Source organism: Pseudophryne corroboree, chromosome 3, assembly GCF_028390025.1.
Source record: "Pseudophryne corroboree isolate aPseCor3 chromosome 3, aPseCor3.hap2, whole genome shotgun sequence".
Classification (NCBI taxonomy): domain Eukaryota; kingdom Metazoa; phylum Chordata; class Amphibia; order Anura; family Myobatrachidae; genus Pseudophryne; species Pseudophryne corroboree.
Genome location: NC_086446.1, coordinates 711007260 through 711025392, shown reverse-complemented (window position 1 = coordinate 711025392; position 18133 = coordinate 711007260). Strand labels below are relative to the sequence as shown.

General features: G+C 45.9%; 1 protein-coding gene across 7 annotated transcripts in view; it reads right to left on the bottom strand.

Moving 5' to 3' along the window:
• LOC135056670 (alpha-2-macroglobulin-like protein 1) overlaps window positions 1–18133 on the bottom strand; it is a 409885-nt gene that overhangs the window by 152201 nt on the left and 239551 nt on the right. For all 7 annotated transcript variants that reach the window (XM_063962113.1, XM_063962120.1, XM_063962116.1 and 4 more), the window contains one exon: window positions 8461–8587. In XM_063962113.1, coding sequence (XP_063818183.1) covers window positions 8461–8587 — 127 coding nt within the window. The remainder of the gene's footprint in view (window positions 1–8460; window positions 8588–18133) is intronic.

The following is an 18133-nucleotide window of genomic DNA, read 5'->3' as shown; positions in this document are numbered from 1 at the left end:
CCCTCCCTGTATCTCCTCCTCAGCGCCCTCACTCTCCCTGTATCTCCCTCTAGTGTCCCGGCCCACACCCTACCTGTATCTCCCCCTTAGCACCCTCATCCTCCCTGTATCTCCCCCTCAGCGCCAATGCCCTCACCCTCCCTATACCTCCCCCTGGGTGTGACGTGTATAAGGGCTCTACTGTGCGGTGCTATGTGAATTGATACTTTTATATGACCACGCCCCTATGTATTCTACAAGGAGGTGCTAAAATATATATTTGTATACCAAGAAAATTAGGCTCAGGCCGGCCCTGATCCACGTGGACTATGATTGGGAATAGTAACGTTGTCCGAAGCGAGGGGATACGGTGCACTAATTGGGGTTCCTGGTAATTTTACGCAGAAAATAAGACCGAAAGTTTTTTTTTAAACTCATGTCGACTTTTTTCAGGTCGATCTTATCCACATCGACCTAATGACCATGTCGACCTATTTCATGTGTCGACCTAGTCACTGTTGACCAAAAGTAGTCGTCCTAATAACTGTTGACCTAGTTACTGTCGAGCCAACGATCCACATCCGTTAAAACCACGCAGGGGGACAAGGTTTCTTCAGGGCACTTGAAGACATCACAAGTTGGATGTCTGGTCATAGATTGCAGTGTTTTAATTCTTTGTCACTTCAATACAGAATAATGCATCACTGCAAGAGAGGTATACACACAATAAGAAGTCCCATAATCTTCAATCCAACCCACATATACTGTGTAGAGAGAGGGAGAAGGAAAGAATACATTAACATCATGCAGTATGCTTTTATTAATGCCACTCAGTGAAGGACAAATCAATAATGTGGATGTTGTGTACAATTTATTATTTAATCGTAAAGTGTTTTATGTGGAAGACATAGACATCTCACAATTTCAAGTTTCCCTTTACTGACAAGAGTGTTTTCTTATCTGAGCGCTGTGCAGATCCGCCGGCTGATCCGTACACTACGCCATCGACAAAACATCAAGCCTTCACTGACTGCTCAAGTAAGTCCTGGGTTGAGCAGATTCAGCTATGTAACTTTTAGTAAATATGGCCACTGTAGCCAGTAGCGGTTCTAGGGGCCGGCATGCAGGGTGGATGCCTGGGGCGCTATGGCCTGGGGGTACAACCACAATCATTGTGCTGTCACCATCTAATTTGATGGTGCCCATCCGCTCTCGCCTGCCACTTACAGCCGCTACTATTGAGTGTCACAGTGCCACCTAAGGCAGTTACTACATCTGCATGCCAGGTGGAAGTGACATCAAGAACCGCCGTGGCCAGAGGAACCCGCTCCGTCCATGAGAAAGATGGAAGGGAGACTGGGACCCACTGCCTCTACCACCTGAAGTATTTGGCGTACTGTGCACCCAACGATACCGCGATAAAATGGACAGAGTGGAACACCTCCATCACACTAGGGAGGACAGAAGAACAAATATGGTCAGTTGTGGATAGTTCCATAACTCAGCAATCTGTGTGTGTCAGTGAGCCCCTGGTCCCTGTGCAATATGTCTGTGTATAAACAGCTCTAATGTGGCATAACATGTATAAGTGTCTCTACTGTTGTGTAATGTGCATAAGCGGCTCTACCGACATGTAACGTGTATTTAAGGCTCTACAATGGCATAATGTGTAAAAGGGACTCTACTGTGGTGTAACATGCATTAGGGGCACTAATGTGTGGCATAACGAGTATTAGGGGCTCTATTAAGTGGTGCAATGTGAATAATAGATACTACTGTGCTGTGTAATGTGAATTGATACTATTCAGTGACCATACCCCTTTCTCATGAAGCCTCGCCCCAATATTTTTGGTGTATACCTTTGGTGTGCTCCGTACCTATTTTTAACATTGGGAGGGGCAGATGGTGAGGTGGTGGCAGTGGTGGAGGGAGGTTACCACAGAAAAATTTTGCTCTGAGCTCCACGGGACTAGAACCGTACCTCATTTTGGCAGCAGTACTGCTAGAGAGAACACAGCCACAGGCACATGTGCACCCATGACAGTTCTACTACATGCCCATAATGCTGCCTCTTTTTGCATTTAATTTTGATTGCCTCTCAGTCTTCACCGAGATTACCAAATGCTTTGTAGTGGTCTCATATTATTGAGATCGGAAACGCAGTTCACACTCGCACAGCAAGCTTTGTCTAGGATATTTGCACATGTGCTTTCAGACTTACCTTTTAACCTGCTTTATGAGGACTTGCTTATGGAGATGCTGGGCACTGGGCACCACTACGTACTGTTGCTGTTGGGAAAGGTGAGCTGCACTTATATGTAGGGATTAGCGGGTTCGGATCTCAGAGATCTGAACCCCTCTGAACTTCACCTTCCGAGCAGGGATCCGAGCCCTGCTCGGGACTTCCCGCCGGGCTCAGATCCCAAAACGAGGCAAAACATTATAATTTCACTGTTGGAATCTTGCGGGGTTTTGGATTCTACATAAGGAGCCGTATGTCGCAGCCATTTTCACTCTGGACTTGGAGAGTGAGGGACACAGACCTCTGTCTGTCTGTGGGTGGTGCTGTACAGGGGTGCTGCTGTCCTGTGCTCTTCTGGGGTGGTACCCTGTGCTGTTATGGGTGCTGCTGTCCTCTGCTGTTCTGGGGTGGTGTATTGTGCTGGTGTACTATGCTGTTAGGGATACTGCTGTCCTGTGCTGTTAGGCGTGCTCTGTCCATGTGTGAATAGAAAATGGCAGTTCACAGCTCCCTTGACCCAGCATGCATAGCTAGCTAACTACGAGAAGTTAGGAGGTACAAAAGAGAACAGACAACTTTGAGATTTTTTGTGCTGACCACTAGAGGGAGTTGGTTATACAGGTCACTGTGACACAAAAACAAATGGATTTAAACAAAGTACGCTGGAAGGCATGACAATGAGGAATCTGATGGTGATGTGGTTTGTTTGCATAAGGCACCAGTGGAGACAGTTGTTGGCCATGGGATAAAAAAAGCCCATTGTCATACCTGGGCAAACTACCCCCCAAATCCACCTCTTTGGTGTGGAATTATTTCTCTGTGAGGATGAGGATGTAAACAATGAAGGGGGTGAGGAATTGGAGGATGAGGATGAGGGCAACACCTTGCCTCTGCAGAGCCAGTTTGTGCAAGGAGAGATTAATTGCTTCTTTTTTGGTGGGGGCCCAAACAAACCAATCATTTCAGCCACAGTCGTGTGGCAGACCCTGTCGCAAAAATTATTGGTTTGTTAAAGCGTGCATGTCCTGTTTATACAATATAAGCGTGGGTGGGAGGGCCTAAGGACATTCCATCTTGCATGTCTTTTCTTTGTCTGCCATATCAGTCCAGGGGTGCTGCCTCACTGCCATTTAAGTCCAGGGGTGCTCTACCTGTCTGCTGTATAATTCTCCAGGGGTGCTACCTATGCTGTATAAGTCCAGGGGTGCTGCCTATCTGCTGTATAAGTCATGGGGTGCTGCCTGTGTTGTATAAGTCCAGGGGTGTAGCCTATCTGCTGTATACATCCAGGGGTGCTGCCTATCTGCTGTATAAATCCAGGGGTGCTGCCTACAGATGGAGCGCTGCTCATCTATCCCTTTAATAGGATTAACTGAGCTAGGGCAGTTGGACATAATCCCCTGCTGTATTGTTCTCTCTGTATTGTATTGCAGCTGAGAATAATAGATGAAAGGCTTATGCTAATAAGCCTTGGTGCACCTAGGCACAGAAGAGAAGGCTAGATGAGTGAGGCTCCATCTGTATCTGCTGTATAAATCCAGAGGCACTGATATAATTCCAGGGGTGCCCTGTCTGAACCTGAACTGTGTACCCAGCATTAGAGAAAGGTTCTTCTCAATTATTTCATGTTAGGGACTCAAATTAATGGCTCCAATTAGTCAATCTTAATTTTGATTATCAATGTTCCACATTTTGGGATTATTTACAAGATGTGCATTTGTTGTACAGGGTTCTTTTCCTTTATTTTGTAAAAGTTTTCTTGATAATTGTACAATGTTAGGGCTGTGTAGGGTTATTACAAGGCCTTGTGGTGTTAGAACAGGCTTTCCCAACCACGGTCCTCAAGGCACACTAACAGTGCAGGTTTTAGTGATATCCAGGCTTCAGCATAGGTGACTTAATTAGTAGCTCACTTATTTTGATTTAACCGTCTGTGCTGCAGCCTGGATATCACTAAAACCTGCACTGTTGGTGTGCCTTGAGGACCGTGGTTGGGAAAGCCTGTGTTAGAAGAACAGAGTTTCAGTGATCTTGCATTGAATCAGCTTTCCATTGCACTGCAGCACTAGATGGGCCAGGAGCTCATCTGAGGCATAAACAGTTACTGAATAAGGGCCCAGAATGGAGTCTCATGGTGGCTTACAGCCAGGAAGATGTCTGGCTTGCCAGGCTGAGGCATGCTGTGGGCACAGAGGTTAGCATTGCTTCCTCTCTGTCACACACCAGAGGCAGTGGCCGCCGTGCTTACCCCTGCGTGTCTGCTGGTCCGTCTGGTGGCCCTAGCCTCCGGCGGTCATCGGGTTCCGGCGTCTGTCTGGCGCTGCTCCCGGCAGTTCCCCGGAGTGTGGGCGCTGCCATTGCACCCGGCTACACGTGGGCGGGGAGCGGGTGGCGTCACAGAACCGCTCCACCAACCCTGTTAGGGCGGGAGATTCAAAACCAGACGCCGGGCTGAGCACCGGCGCCTGAGTATCGTCGATTTTCCAGAGGTGATCTCCAGTGCTCCTGTTACCGCTGTGCTATCTCCTAGAGTTTCCAGCATCCAGTCAACTTTCCCAGCATATCGTGCTGTTCGCTCACCTAGTCTCCAGTGTCTTTAAACAGCGCTCACAAGTTCTTCAATCATCAGTGTCTTTAAACATCGCTCACAAAATCTTCAGTGTCTTTAAACATCGCTCACAAGTTCTTCAATCATCAGTGTCTTTAAACATTGCTCACAAGTTCTTCAATCATCAGTGTCTTTAAACATCGCTCACAAGTTCTTCAATCATCAGTGTCTTTAAACATCGTTCAAAAAATCTTCAGTGTCTTTAAACATCGCTCACAAGTTCTTCAATCATCAGTGTCTTTAAACATTGCTCACAAGTTCTTCAATCATCAGTGTCTTTAAACATCGCTCACAAGTTCTTCAATCATCAGTGTCTTTAAACATCGTTCAAAAAATCTTCAGTGTCTTTAAACATCGCTCACAAGTTCTTCAATCATCAGTGTCTTTAAACATCGCTCACAACTTCTTCAATCATCAGTGTCTCTAAAACATCGCTCACAAATTCTTCAGTGTCTTTTAACATCGCTCACTAGCTCTTCATTCACCAGTGACTTTAAACATTGCTCACAAATTCTTTAGTGCCTTTCACCATCGCTCGCTAGTTCTTTATTCATGTATCTCTAAACATCGCTCACAAATTCTTCAGTAGCCTTTGACATTGCCCACAAGTTCTCTTTCTTCCATGTGTTGCTGTATTGCTCCCTTCCCACAATAAAGTTCTTCAGCATTTTTTTCATCAAACATAATTGTCAGAGTCTTGTATGAGGAAAACCTATATCCGGCCTTCTCTGCTCCGACCCAGCTGTGGTTCCTCTTCCCGACCATCGGAGGAGCCCCCGAGTTCACAACACTCCCAATCCAGGTCAGTGACACTCTCACAGTCCTACTTATAGTATGAAATTAGCTTGGACTGTAGAGTGGTAAGCTCCACTAGGGCAGGGGATCAATAACAAAAAATTCACTGCACAGTCCTGCTTAGTACTGTACCTAACCCACCCGAACTCAACATGCCCCATCCGGGGCTATTGTGGGGGCTCACGAGGGGCTGCTAAAACATCTAAGGGGCCGCTTTATTTAAAAATAAAGTATGAATAAAATGACAAGGACAATTCCATCTTGCACCTCTTTATTTTCTTTGCATTATGTGCTCTTTGGGGCCTAGTTTTTTAAACAGCCTTCCTGTCTGCCACTCCTAGATGGGCCACGTGTTTATGTTGCACACTTGTGTTGCTTAGTTTAGTCATCCAGATCCAAAACACAAAAACAGAAAAGTGTCCATTGCAGATCTCTATTTATATGCAAGGCGCCGTTGGAGGACATGAGACAGCTTACACACTGACTTCCCACTACCAGTACACACACTGGTGGCTGAGAAGAGTGCATAAAACAGGCCACCTCCTACAGACGGATTTGAGAAAGGGGAGCCACACGTGCAGGCCAATAAGGACCATTATAGAATACAGATTACCAACAACAAAAGGGAAGCTGCGCTGGATAGTAATTAATGTATTGTAAAATATGAGAGAGCAAATACATTTCTCTATTAAAACAATTTATTACACCGTTAATAACAGTTTATAAAAACATTCATGTCACATTAGATTGAAAAATGTAAATTAATATATTAAATTGATAGAATGTTACCATCCATGTGCATCTGGAGCAAAGGATTTGTGCTGAAATAGTCCGTTCCTATTATTACCCCTGTGGCAGATAATCTAGTCCAGTGCAAAAGTGCCCAACTTGGGTGGGAGTCCAGTTGAGGGAAACAGAAATTGGACCGTTAGAGGTTAATTCGCTCCAAGGGGGTCATTCCGAGTTGATCGCTAGCTCCATTGTTCGCAGCGCAGCGATCAGGCTAAAAAATGGCATTTCTGCGCATGCGTATGCCCCGCAATGCGCACGCGCGATGTACAGGTACAAAGGCCGTTGTGGTTGTGCACAGGTTGTAGCGAAGTTTTCAGTTGCACTGGCGGCCGCAAGAAGATTGACAGGAAGGGGGCGTTTCTGACCGTTTTCAGGGAGTGTTTGCAAAAACGCAGGCGTGTCTGAAAAAACGCAGGCATGGCTGGACGTTCGCTGGGCGGATGTATGAAGTCAAATCTGGACAGGAATAGGCTGAAGTGATAACAAGCGCTGAGTAGGTTCAGAGCTACTCAGAAACTGCACAAACAGTTTTTGCAGAGCTCGCCTGCACATGCGTTCGCACGTCTGCTAAGCTAAAATACACTCCCCAGTGGGCGGCGGCATAGCGTTTGCACGGCTGCTAAAACTAGCCAGCGAGCGAACAACTCGGAATGACCCCCGAAGTGTCCCTTGATGATGAGCTCCCCATGCATTACGGTCCTCCTAACACAAACTGTTGCTGTTTTCCTCCTCTGGACTCCCACCCAAGTTGGGCACTTTTGCACTGCTACAGGGGTAATAATGGGAACGGACTATTTCAGCACAAATTCTTTGCTCCAGACGCACATGGATGGTAACATTGTATCAACTTAATATACATTTTTTAATCTAATGTGACATGAATGTTTTTTATAAACTGTTATTAATTGTGTATTAAATTGTTTTAATAGACAAAATTATTTGCTCTCTCAAATTGTACAATACATTAATTACTATCCAGTGCAGCCTCCCTTTTGTTGTTGGTTTTCTATATAATTGTGGGAGTGACTTCCCCTGTGTTCTGAGGCAGCTGCTTAGTAAGGCACCTCACATCTATAGCGCCCGAATATACCTTGGTATACTTTTCTTACATAGAATACAGACTACCTGGTGCAGGTGGCCACAAAATGGGTGCGTGGCCTTGTGGGATGGGTGTGGCTTAATGGGAGGGGCATGATCTCGTGGTCCGAACCCCCGTTTCCGGCATTCCGGGGGTTCGGGAGATACGGGCTGCCCCTGGGGAGTGCTATGGCTGCAGTGCCGGCTCCTACACAGTGACAGGAGCCAGGTGCTGCACGTAATGTTAAAGTGCAGCAACCAGCTCCTGTCACTGAGCAGGAGATGACATTTTGGTGTCACCCCCAGAGGGTGACAACTGGGTGCTGCCCGCACCCCCTTATGACGTCACTGCAAATTATAAAGGTGACTGCCAGGAAGAGAGAGCGACACCACAGCGTTGAGTTAACGGAGGACAGGCGTTCAGTTTGCAGATTCTCCCCACCAGCTTTTATTTCACACACAGTGCACGTTTTGCCCGGGCACAGGGACAACCGCCTCCCAATAGCTCTGATACAGCTTGTCACTTCAGGGAACTTAGTACAAAAACCTTTATTTGCACATAGATCTAGTGAATTGCCTCTACGTCCTGGGACTGGTAGTTCCACAAGTTCCTTATCCTGATAATGCAAGCATCATATATATTTATATGAAATCAATCCATTAAGATTAATGTGATGTTTATAAATTATTATATCACTGATGTATATTATAGAGGTTATTTTTGTATAGGAATAGATACTATTGTCTATGCTCATTCTTTAGCTAATAAATTAATTATATTTATTAATTGTGTCCTGGCTTACCTTCCATACCTGTGGTCTTTTTTATTTATTACATTTTTTTATATTTAGCGGTGTACCATTGGATAGATATTGGACAGTAGCAAAACATCGGCCAACTGCAAGAGATCAGCATTATGTCGTGTCTGAATCATGCCTTTGTTTCTGACTTTCAGTGTCTGACTCACCCTACAGCGAAAAGTTGCCAAATCCAGGTCTCTGGGAAATATGTCCGTACTCTTTCCACTTCCTGTGTAACTGGTTGTATTGCATTTCCACTTCCTCCAGTTGCTATTTCTCTATCTGGAGAAAGACCTAACAAGAAACAAAGACATGCATAGGTATATAGGTATTACCTAAAGATTACCTAAAGCATAAAAAAGGAGCAGACTTGAAAGGCCAAGTGGTTCTTATCTGCCGTCAAAGTCTATGGCTCTCATTCCGAGTTGATCGCTCGCTAGCTGCTTTTAGCAGCCGTGCAAATGCTAAGCTGCCGCCCTCTGGGAGTGTATCTTAGCCTAGCAGAAGTGTGAACGAAAGGATCGCAGCGCGGCTCCAAAAAAAAAATTTCAAGCAGGTTCTGAGTAGCTCCAGACCTACTCCTAGCTTGCGATCACTTCAGACTATTTAGTTCCTGTTTTGATGTCACGAACACGCCCTGCGTTCAGCCAGCCACGCCCGCGTTTCCCCAGGCATGCCTGCGTTTTTACCTGACACGCCTGCGTTTTTTAGCACACTCCCGGAAAACGCTCAGTTACCACCCAGAAACACCCACTTCCTGTCAATCACTCAACGATCAGCAGAGCGACTGAAAAGCGCCGCTAGACCTTGTGTAAAATTGTATGGGGCCCATACGCATGCGCAGAATCGCCCATTTTTAGCCTGATCGCTATTCTGCTAAAAACGGCAGCGAGCGAATGACCGCCATGGTTTTGCCCAACTGCTAATAAAATTGCTGCTGCGATCAACTCTGAATTACCCCCATTGTTTTTATCCAGTCTAGGCCGAAAGGTTGCACTGACGTAGCTGGATGACTAAGCTAAGTGAGAGAAGTGGGTGGCACAAACACCTGGCACATCTAGGAGTGGCACTGCAGTGGCAGACAGGATGGCAGTTTTATATACTATGCCCAAACAATGCTCCAAAGAGCACATCATGTAAATAAATAAGGTGCAAGATGCTAAGCTAAGATACACTCCCAGAGGGCGGCGGCCTAGCATTTGCACTGCTGCTAAAAGCAGCTAGCGAGCGATCAACTCGGAATGAGGGCCCATGTGCACTGCAGGTGTGGCAGATATAACATTTGCAGAGAGAGTAAGATTTGGGTGGGTTATTTTGTTTCTGTGCAGGATAAATACTGGCTGCTTTATTTTTACACTGCAATTTAGATTTCAGTTTGGACACACCACACCCAAATCTAACTCTCTCTGCACATGTTATATCTGCCCCCCCTGCAGTGCACATGGGGGGGTCATTCCGAGTTGATCGCTAGCTGCATTTGTTCGCAGCACAGCGATCAGGCTAAAAAATGGCAGTTCTGTGCATGCGTATGTGGCGCAATGCGCACGCGCGACGTATGGGCACAACGAACAATGTAGTTTTGCACAGGGTCTAGTGATGCATTTCAGTTGCACTGCTTGCCGCAGAGTGATTGACATGAAGTGGGCGTTTCTGGGTAGCAACTGTCCGTTTTCAGGGAGTGTGCAGAAAAACGCAGGCGTGGCTGGGCGAATGCTGGGCAGGTTTGTGACGTCAAATCCAGAACTGAATAGTCTGAAGTGATCGCAAGCGCTGAGTAGGTTTTGAGCTACACTTGAACTACACAAAAAAAATTTGTAGCTGCTCTGCGATACAACCGTTCGCACTTCTGCTAAGCTAAAATACACTCTCAGTGGGCGACGGCATAGCGTTTGCGCGGCTGCTAAAATCTGCTAGCAAGCGATCCTCTCGGAATGACTAGTGATGAGCAGGTTCGGTTCCTCGGAATCCGAACCCGCCCGAACTTCAGCTTTTTTTACACGGGGCCGAGCAGGCTCGGATCCTCCCGCCTTGCTCGGTTAACCCGAGCGCGCCCGAACGTCATCATCCCACTGTCGGATTCTCGCGAGGCTCGGATTCTATCGCGAGACTCGGATTCTATATAAGGAGCCGCGCGTCGCCGCCATTTTCACACGTGCATTGAGATTGATAGGGAGAGGACGTGGCTGGCGTCCTCTCCGTTTAGAAAATAGAAATAGAGAGTGAGAGTGAGACACTTGATTTACTGGAGCTTAGGAAGTTAGGAGTACTCAGAGAGTGCAGAGTTTACTAGTGACTGACCAGTGACCACTGACCACCAGTGCAGTTTTATTATTATTTAATATAATCCGTTCTCTGCCTGAAAAAAAACGATACACAGTGTGACACAGTCACATACCATATCTGTGCTAAGCCTCAGTGTGCTGCATCATCTATGTAATACTGTATATCTGACTGTGCTGAGTGCTCACTGCTCACACAGCTTAATTGTGGGGGAGACTGGGGAGCAGTTATAGCAGGAGTACATTTTTTAACAGTGCACACTTTTGCTGCCAGAGTGCCACTGCCACTGTGACTGACCAGTTACCACTGACCACCAGTATATTGTGATTGTCTGCCTGAAAAAGTTAAACACTCGTCGTGTGGTGTTTTTATTCTATAAACGCATTCTGCTGACAGTGTCCAGCAGGTCCGTCATTATATAATATATACCTGTCCGGCTGCAGTAGTGATATATATATATTTTTTATATCATTATCATCCAGTCTATATTAGCAGCAGATGCAGTACGGTAGTCCACGGCTGTAGCTACCTCTGTGTCGGCAGTCGCTCGTCCATCCATAATTGTATACCACCTACCCGTGGTGTTTTTTTTCTTTCTATCTTCTTGATACTAGTAGCTTACTTTAGGAGTCTGCAGTGCTGAGCTGACAGTGTCCAGCAGGTCCGTCATTATATAATATATACCTGTCCGGCTGCAGTAGTGATATATATATATTTTTTATATCATTATCATCCAGTCTATATTAGCAGCAGACGCAGTACGGTAGTCCACGGCTGTAGCTACCTCTGTGTCGGCAGTCGCTCGTCCATCCATAATTGTATACCACCTACCCGTGGTGTTTTTTTTTTTCTATCTTCTTGATACTAGTAGCTTACTTTAGGAGTCTGCAGTGCTGAGCTGACAGTGTCCAGCAGGTCCGTCATTATATAATATATACCTGTCCGGCTGCAGTAGTGATATATATATATTTTTTATATCATTATCATCCAGTCTATATTAGCAGCAGACGCAGTACGGTAGTCCACGGCTGTAGCTACCTCTGTGTCGGCAGTCGCTCGTCCATCCATAATTGTATACCACCTACCCGTGGTGTTTTTTTTTCTTTCTATCTTCTTGATACTAGTAGCTTACTTTAGGAGTCTGCAGTGCTGAGCTGACAGTGTCCAGCAGGTCCGTCATTATATAATATATACCTGTCCGGCTGCAGTAGTGATATATATATATTTTTTATATCATTATCATCCAGTCTATATTAGCAGCAGACGCAGTACGGTAGTCCACGGCTGTAGCTACCTCTGTGTCGGCAGTCGCTCGTCCATCCATAATTGTATACCACCTACCCGTGGTGTTTTTTTTTTTCTATCTTCTTGATACTAGTAGCTTACTTTAGGAGTCTGCAGTGCTGAGCTGACAGTGTCCAGCAGGTCCGTCATTATATAATATATACCTGTCCGGCTGCAGTAGTGATATATATATATTTTTTATATCATTATCTTCCAGTCTATATTAGCAGCAGACGCAGTACGGTAGTCCACGGCTGTAGCTACCTCTGTGTCGGCAGTCGCTCGTCCATCCATAATTGTATACCACCTACCCGTGGTGTTTTTTTTTTCTATCTTCTTGATACTAGTAGCTTACTTTAGGAGTCTGCAGTGCTGAGCTGACAGTGTCCAGCAGGTCCGTCATTATATAATATATACCTGTCCGGCTGCAGTAGTGATATATATATATTTTTTATATCATTATCATCCAGTCTATATTAGCAGCAGACGCAGTACGGTAGTCCACGGCTGTAGCTACCTCTGTGTCGGCAGTCGCTCGTCCATCCATAATTGTATACCACCTACCCGTGGTGTTTTTTTTTCTTTCTATCTTCTTGATACTAGTAGCTTACTTTAGGAGTCTGCAGTGCTGAGCTGACAGTGTCCAGCAGGTCCGTCATTATATAATATATACCTGTCCGGCTGCAGTAGTGATATATATATATTTTTTATATCATTATCATCCAGTCTATATTAGCAGCAGACGCAGTACGGTAGTCCACGGCTGTAGCTACCTCTGTGTCGGCAGTCGCTCGTCCATCCATAATTGTATACCACCTACCCGTGGTGTTTTTTTTTTCTATCTTCTTGATACTAGTAGCTTACTTTAGGAGTCTGCAGTGCTGAGCTGACAGTGTCCAGCAGGTCCGTCATTATATAATATATACCTGTCCGGCTGCAGTAGTGATATATATATATTTTTTATATCATTATCATCCAGTCTATATTAGCAGCAGACGCAGTACGGTAGTCCACGGCTGTAGCTACCTCTGTGTCGGCAGTCGCTCGTCCATCCATAATTGTATACCACCTACCCGTGGTGTTTTTTTTTTTTTCTATCTTCTTGATACTAGTAGCTTACTTTAGGAGTCTGCAGTGCTGAGCTGACAGTGTCCAGCAGGTCCGTCATTATATAATATATACCTGTCCGGCTGCAGTAGTGATATACATATATTTTTTATATCATTATCATCCAGTCTATATTAGCAGCAGACGCAGTACGGTAGTCCACGGCTGTAGCTACCTCTGTGTCGGCAGTCGCTCGTCCATCCATAATTGTATACCACCTACCCGTGGTGTTTTTTTTTCTTTCTATCTTCTTGATACTAGTAGCTTACTTTAGGAGTCTGCAGTGCTGAGCTGACAGTGTCCAGCAGGTCCGTCATTATATAATATATACCTGTCCGGCTGCAGTAGTGATATATATATATTTTTATATCATTATCATCCAGTCTATATTAGCAGCAGACGCAGTACGGTAGTCCACGGCTGTAGCTACCTCTGTGTCGGCAGTCGCTCGTCCATCCATAATTGTATACCACCTACCCGTGGTGTTTTTTTTTCTTTCTATCTTCTTGATACTAGTAGCTTACTTTAGGAGTCTGCAGTGCTGAGCTGACAGTGTCCAGCAGGTCCGTCATTATATAATATATACCTGTCCGGCTGCAGTAGTGATATATATATATTTTTATATCATTATCATCCAGTCTATATTAGCAGCAGACGCAGTACGGTAGTCCACGGCTGTAGCTACCTCTGTGTCGGCAGTCGCTCGTCCATCCATAATTGTATACCACCTACCCGTGGTGTTTTTTTTTCTTTCTATCTTCTTGATACTAGTAGCTTACTTTAGGAGTCTGCAGTGCTGAGCTGACAGTGTCCAGCAGGTCCGTCATTATATAATATATACCTGTCCGGCTGCAGTAGTGATATATATATATTTTTATATCATTATCATCCAGTCTATATTAGCAGCAGACGCAGTACGGTAGTCCACGGCTGTAGCTACCTCTGTGTCGGCAGTCGCTCGTCCATCCATAATTGTATACCACCTACCCGTGGTGTTTTTTTTTTTTCTATCTTCTTGATACTAGTAGCTTACTTTAGGAGTCTGCAGTGCTGAGCTGACAGTGTCCAGCAGGTCTGTCATTATATAATATATACCTGTCCGGCTGCAGTAGTGATATATATATATTTTTTATATCATTATCATCCAGTCTATATTAGCAGCAGACGCAGTACGGTAGTCCACGGCTGTAGCTACCTCTGTGTCGGCAGTCGCTCGTCCATCCATAATTGTATACCACCTACCCGTGGTGTTTTTTTTTTATCTTCTTGATACTAGTAGCTTACTTTAGGAGTCTGCAGTGCTGAGCTGACAGTGTCCAGCAGGTCTGTCATTATATAATATATACCTGTCCGGCTGCAGTAGTGATATATATATATTTTTTATATCATTATCATCCAGTCTATATTAGCAGCAGACGCAGTACGGTAGTCCACGGCTGTAGCTATCTCTGTGTCGGCAGTCGCTCGTCCATCCATAATTGTATACCACCTACCCGTGGTGTTTTTTTTCTATCTTCTTGATACTAGTAGCTTACTTTAGGAGTCTGCAGTGCTGAGCTGACAGTGTCCAGCAGGTCTGTCATTATATAATATATACCTGTCCGGCTGCAGTAGTGATATATATATATTTTTTATATCATTATCATCCAGTCTATATTAGCAGCAGACGCAGTACGGTAGTCCACGGCTGTAGCTACCTCTGTGTCGGCAGTCGCTCGTCCATCCATAATTGTATACCACCTACCCGTGGTGTTTTTTTTTTATCTTCTTGATACTAGTAGCTTACTTTAGGAGTCTGCAGTGCTGAGCTGACAGTGTCCAGCAGGTCCGTCATTATATAATATATACCTGTCCGGCTGCAGTAGTGATATATATATATTTTTTATATCATTATCATCCAGTCTATATTAGCAGCAGACGCAGTACGGTAGTCCACCTCTGTGTCGGCAGTCGCTCGTCATCCATAAGTATACTAGTATCCATCCATCTCCATTGTTTACCTGAGGTGCCTTTTAGTTGTGCCTATTAAAATATGGAGAACAAAAATGTTGAGGTTCCAAAAATAGGGAAAGATCAAGATCGACTTCCACCTCGTGCTGAAGCTGCTGCCACTAGTCATGGCCGAGACGATGAAATGCCATCAACGTCGTCTGCCAAGGACGATGCCCAATGTCATAGTACAGAGCATGTAAAATCCAAAACACCAAATATCAGAAAAAAAGGACTCAAAAATCTAAAATAAAATTGTCGGAGGAGAAGCGTAAACTTGCCAATATGCCATTTACCACACGGAGTGGCAAGGAACGGCTGAGGCCCTGGCCTATGTTCATGGCTAGTGGTTCAGCTTCACATGAGGATGGAAGCACTCAGCCTCTCGCTAGAAAAATGAAAAGACTCAAGCTGGCAAAAGCACAGCAAAGAACTGTGCGTTCTTCGAAATCCCAAATCCACAAGGAGAGTCCAATTGTGTCGGTTGCGATGCCTGACCTTCCCAACACTGGACGTGAAGAGCATGCGCCTTCCACCATTTGCACGCCCCCTGCAAGTGCTGGAAGAAGCACCCGCAGTCCAGTTCCTGATAGTCAGATTGAAGATGTCAGTGTTGAAGTACACCAGGATGAGGAGGATATGGGTGTTGCTGGCGCTGGGGAGGAAATTGACAAGGAGGATTCTGATGGTGAGGTGGTTTGTTTAAGTCAGGCACCCGGGGAGACACCTGTTGTCCGTGGGAGGATTATGGCCATTGACATGCCTGGTGAAAATACCAAAAAAATCAGCTCTTCGGTGCGGAAGTATTTCAACAGAAATGCGGACAACAGGTGTCAAGCCGTGTGTTGCCTTTGTCAAGCTGTAATAAGTAGGGGTAAGGACGTTAACCACCTCGGAACATCCTCCCTTATACGTCACCTGCAGCGCATTCATAATAAGTCAGTGACAAGTTCAAAAACTTTGGGCGACAGCGGAAGCAGTCCACTGACCAGTAAATCCCTTCCTCTTGTAACCAAGCTCACGCAAACCACCCCACCAACTCGCTCAGTGTCAATTTCCTCCTTCCCCAGGAATGCCAATAGTCCTGCAGGCCATGTCACTGGCAATTCTGATGAGTCCTATCCTGCGTGGGATTCCTCCGATGCATCCTTGCGTGTAACGCCTACTGCTGCTGGCGCTGCTGCTGTTGCTGCTGGGAGTCGATGGTCATCCCAGAGGGGAAGTCGTAAGACCACTTTTACTACTTCCACCAAGCAATTGACTGTCCAACAGTCCTTTGCGAGGAAGATGAAATATCACAGCAGTCATCCTGCTGCAAAGCGGATAACTGAGGCCTTGGCATCCTGGGCGGTGAAAAACGTGGTTCCGGTATCCATCATTACTGCAGAGCCAACTAGAGACTTGTTGGAGGTACTGTGTCCCCGGTACCAAATACCATCTAGGTTCCATTTCTCTAGGCAGGCGATACCGAAAATGTACACAGACCTCAGAAAAAGACTCACCAGTGTCCTAAAAAATGCAGTTGTACCCAATGTCCACTTAACCACGGACATGTGGACAAGTGGAGCAGGGTAGGCTCAGGACTATATGACTGTGACAGTCCACTGGGTAGATGTATGGACTCCCGCCGCAAGAACAGCAGCGGCGGCACCAGTAGCAGCATCTTGCAAACGCCAACTCTTTCCTAGGCAGGCTACGCTTTGTATCACCGCTTTCCAGAATACGCACACAGCTGAAAACCTCTTACGGCAACTGAGGAAGATCATCGCGGAATGGCTTACCCCAATTGGACTCTCCTGTGGATTTGTGGCATCGGACAACGCCAGCAATATTGTGTGTGCATTAAATCTGGGCAAATTCCAGCACGTCCTATGTTTTGCACATACCTTGAATTTGGTGGTGCAGAATTATTTAAAAAACGACAGGGGCGTGCAAGAGATGCTGTCGGTGGCCAGAAGAATTGCGGGACACTTTCGGCGTACAGGCACCACGTACAGAAGACTGGAGCACCACCAAAAACACCTGAACCTGCCCTGCCATCATCTGAAGCAAGAAGTGGTAACGAGGTGGAATTCAACCCTCTATATGCTTCAGAGGTTGGAGGAGCAGCAAAAGGCCATTCAAGCCTATACAACTGAGCACGATATAGGAGGTGGAATGCACCTGTCTCAAGCGCAGTGGAGAATGATTTCAACGTTGTGCAAGGTTCTGCTGCCCTTTGAACTTGCCACACGTGAAGTCAGTTCAGACACTGCCAGCCTGAGTCAGGTCATTCCCCTCATCAGGCTTTTGCAAAAGAAGCTGGAGACATTGAAGGAGGAGCTAAGACAGAGCGATTCCGCTAGGCATGTGGGACTTGTGGATGGAGCACTTAATTCGCTTAACAAGGATTCACGGGTGGTCAATCTGTTGAAATCAGAGCACTACATTTTGGCCACCGTGCTCGATCCTAGATTTAAAACCTACCTTGGATCTCTCTTTCCGGCAGACACAAGTCTGCTGGGGTTCAAAGAACTGCTGGTGAGAAAATTGTCAAGTCAAGCGGAACGCGACCTGTCAACATCTCCTCCTTCACATTCTCCCGTAACTGGGGGTGCGAGGAAAAGGCTCAGAATTCCGAGCCCACCCGCTGGCGGTGATGCAGGGCAGTCTGGAGCGACTGCTGATGCTGACATCTTGTCCGGACTGAAGGACCTGACAACGATTACGGACATGTCGTCTACTGTCACTGCATATGATTCTCTCCCCATTGAAAGAATGGTGGAGGATTATATGAGTGACCGCATCCAAGTAGGCACGTCAGACAGTCCGTACTTATACTGGCAGGAAAAAGAGGCAATTTGGAGGCCCTTGCACAAACTGGCTTTATTCTACCTAAGTTGCACTCCCACAAGTGTGTACTCCGAAAGAGTGTTTAGTGCCGCCGCTCACCTTGTCAGCAATCGGCGTACGAGGTTACATCCAGAAAATGTGGAGAAGATGATGTTCATTAAAATGAATTATAATCAATTCCTCCGTGGAGACACTGATCAGCAGCAATTGCCTCCACAACGTACACAGGGAGCTGAGATGGTGGATTCCAGTGGGGACGAATTGATAATCTGTGAGGAGGGGGATGTACACGGTGATATATCGGAGGATGATGATGAGGTGGACATCTTGCCTCTGTAGAGCCAGTTT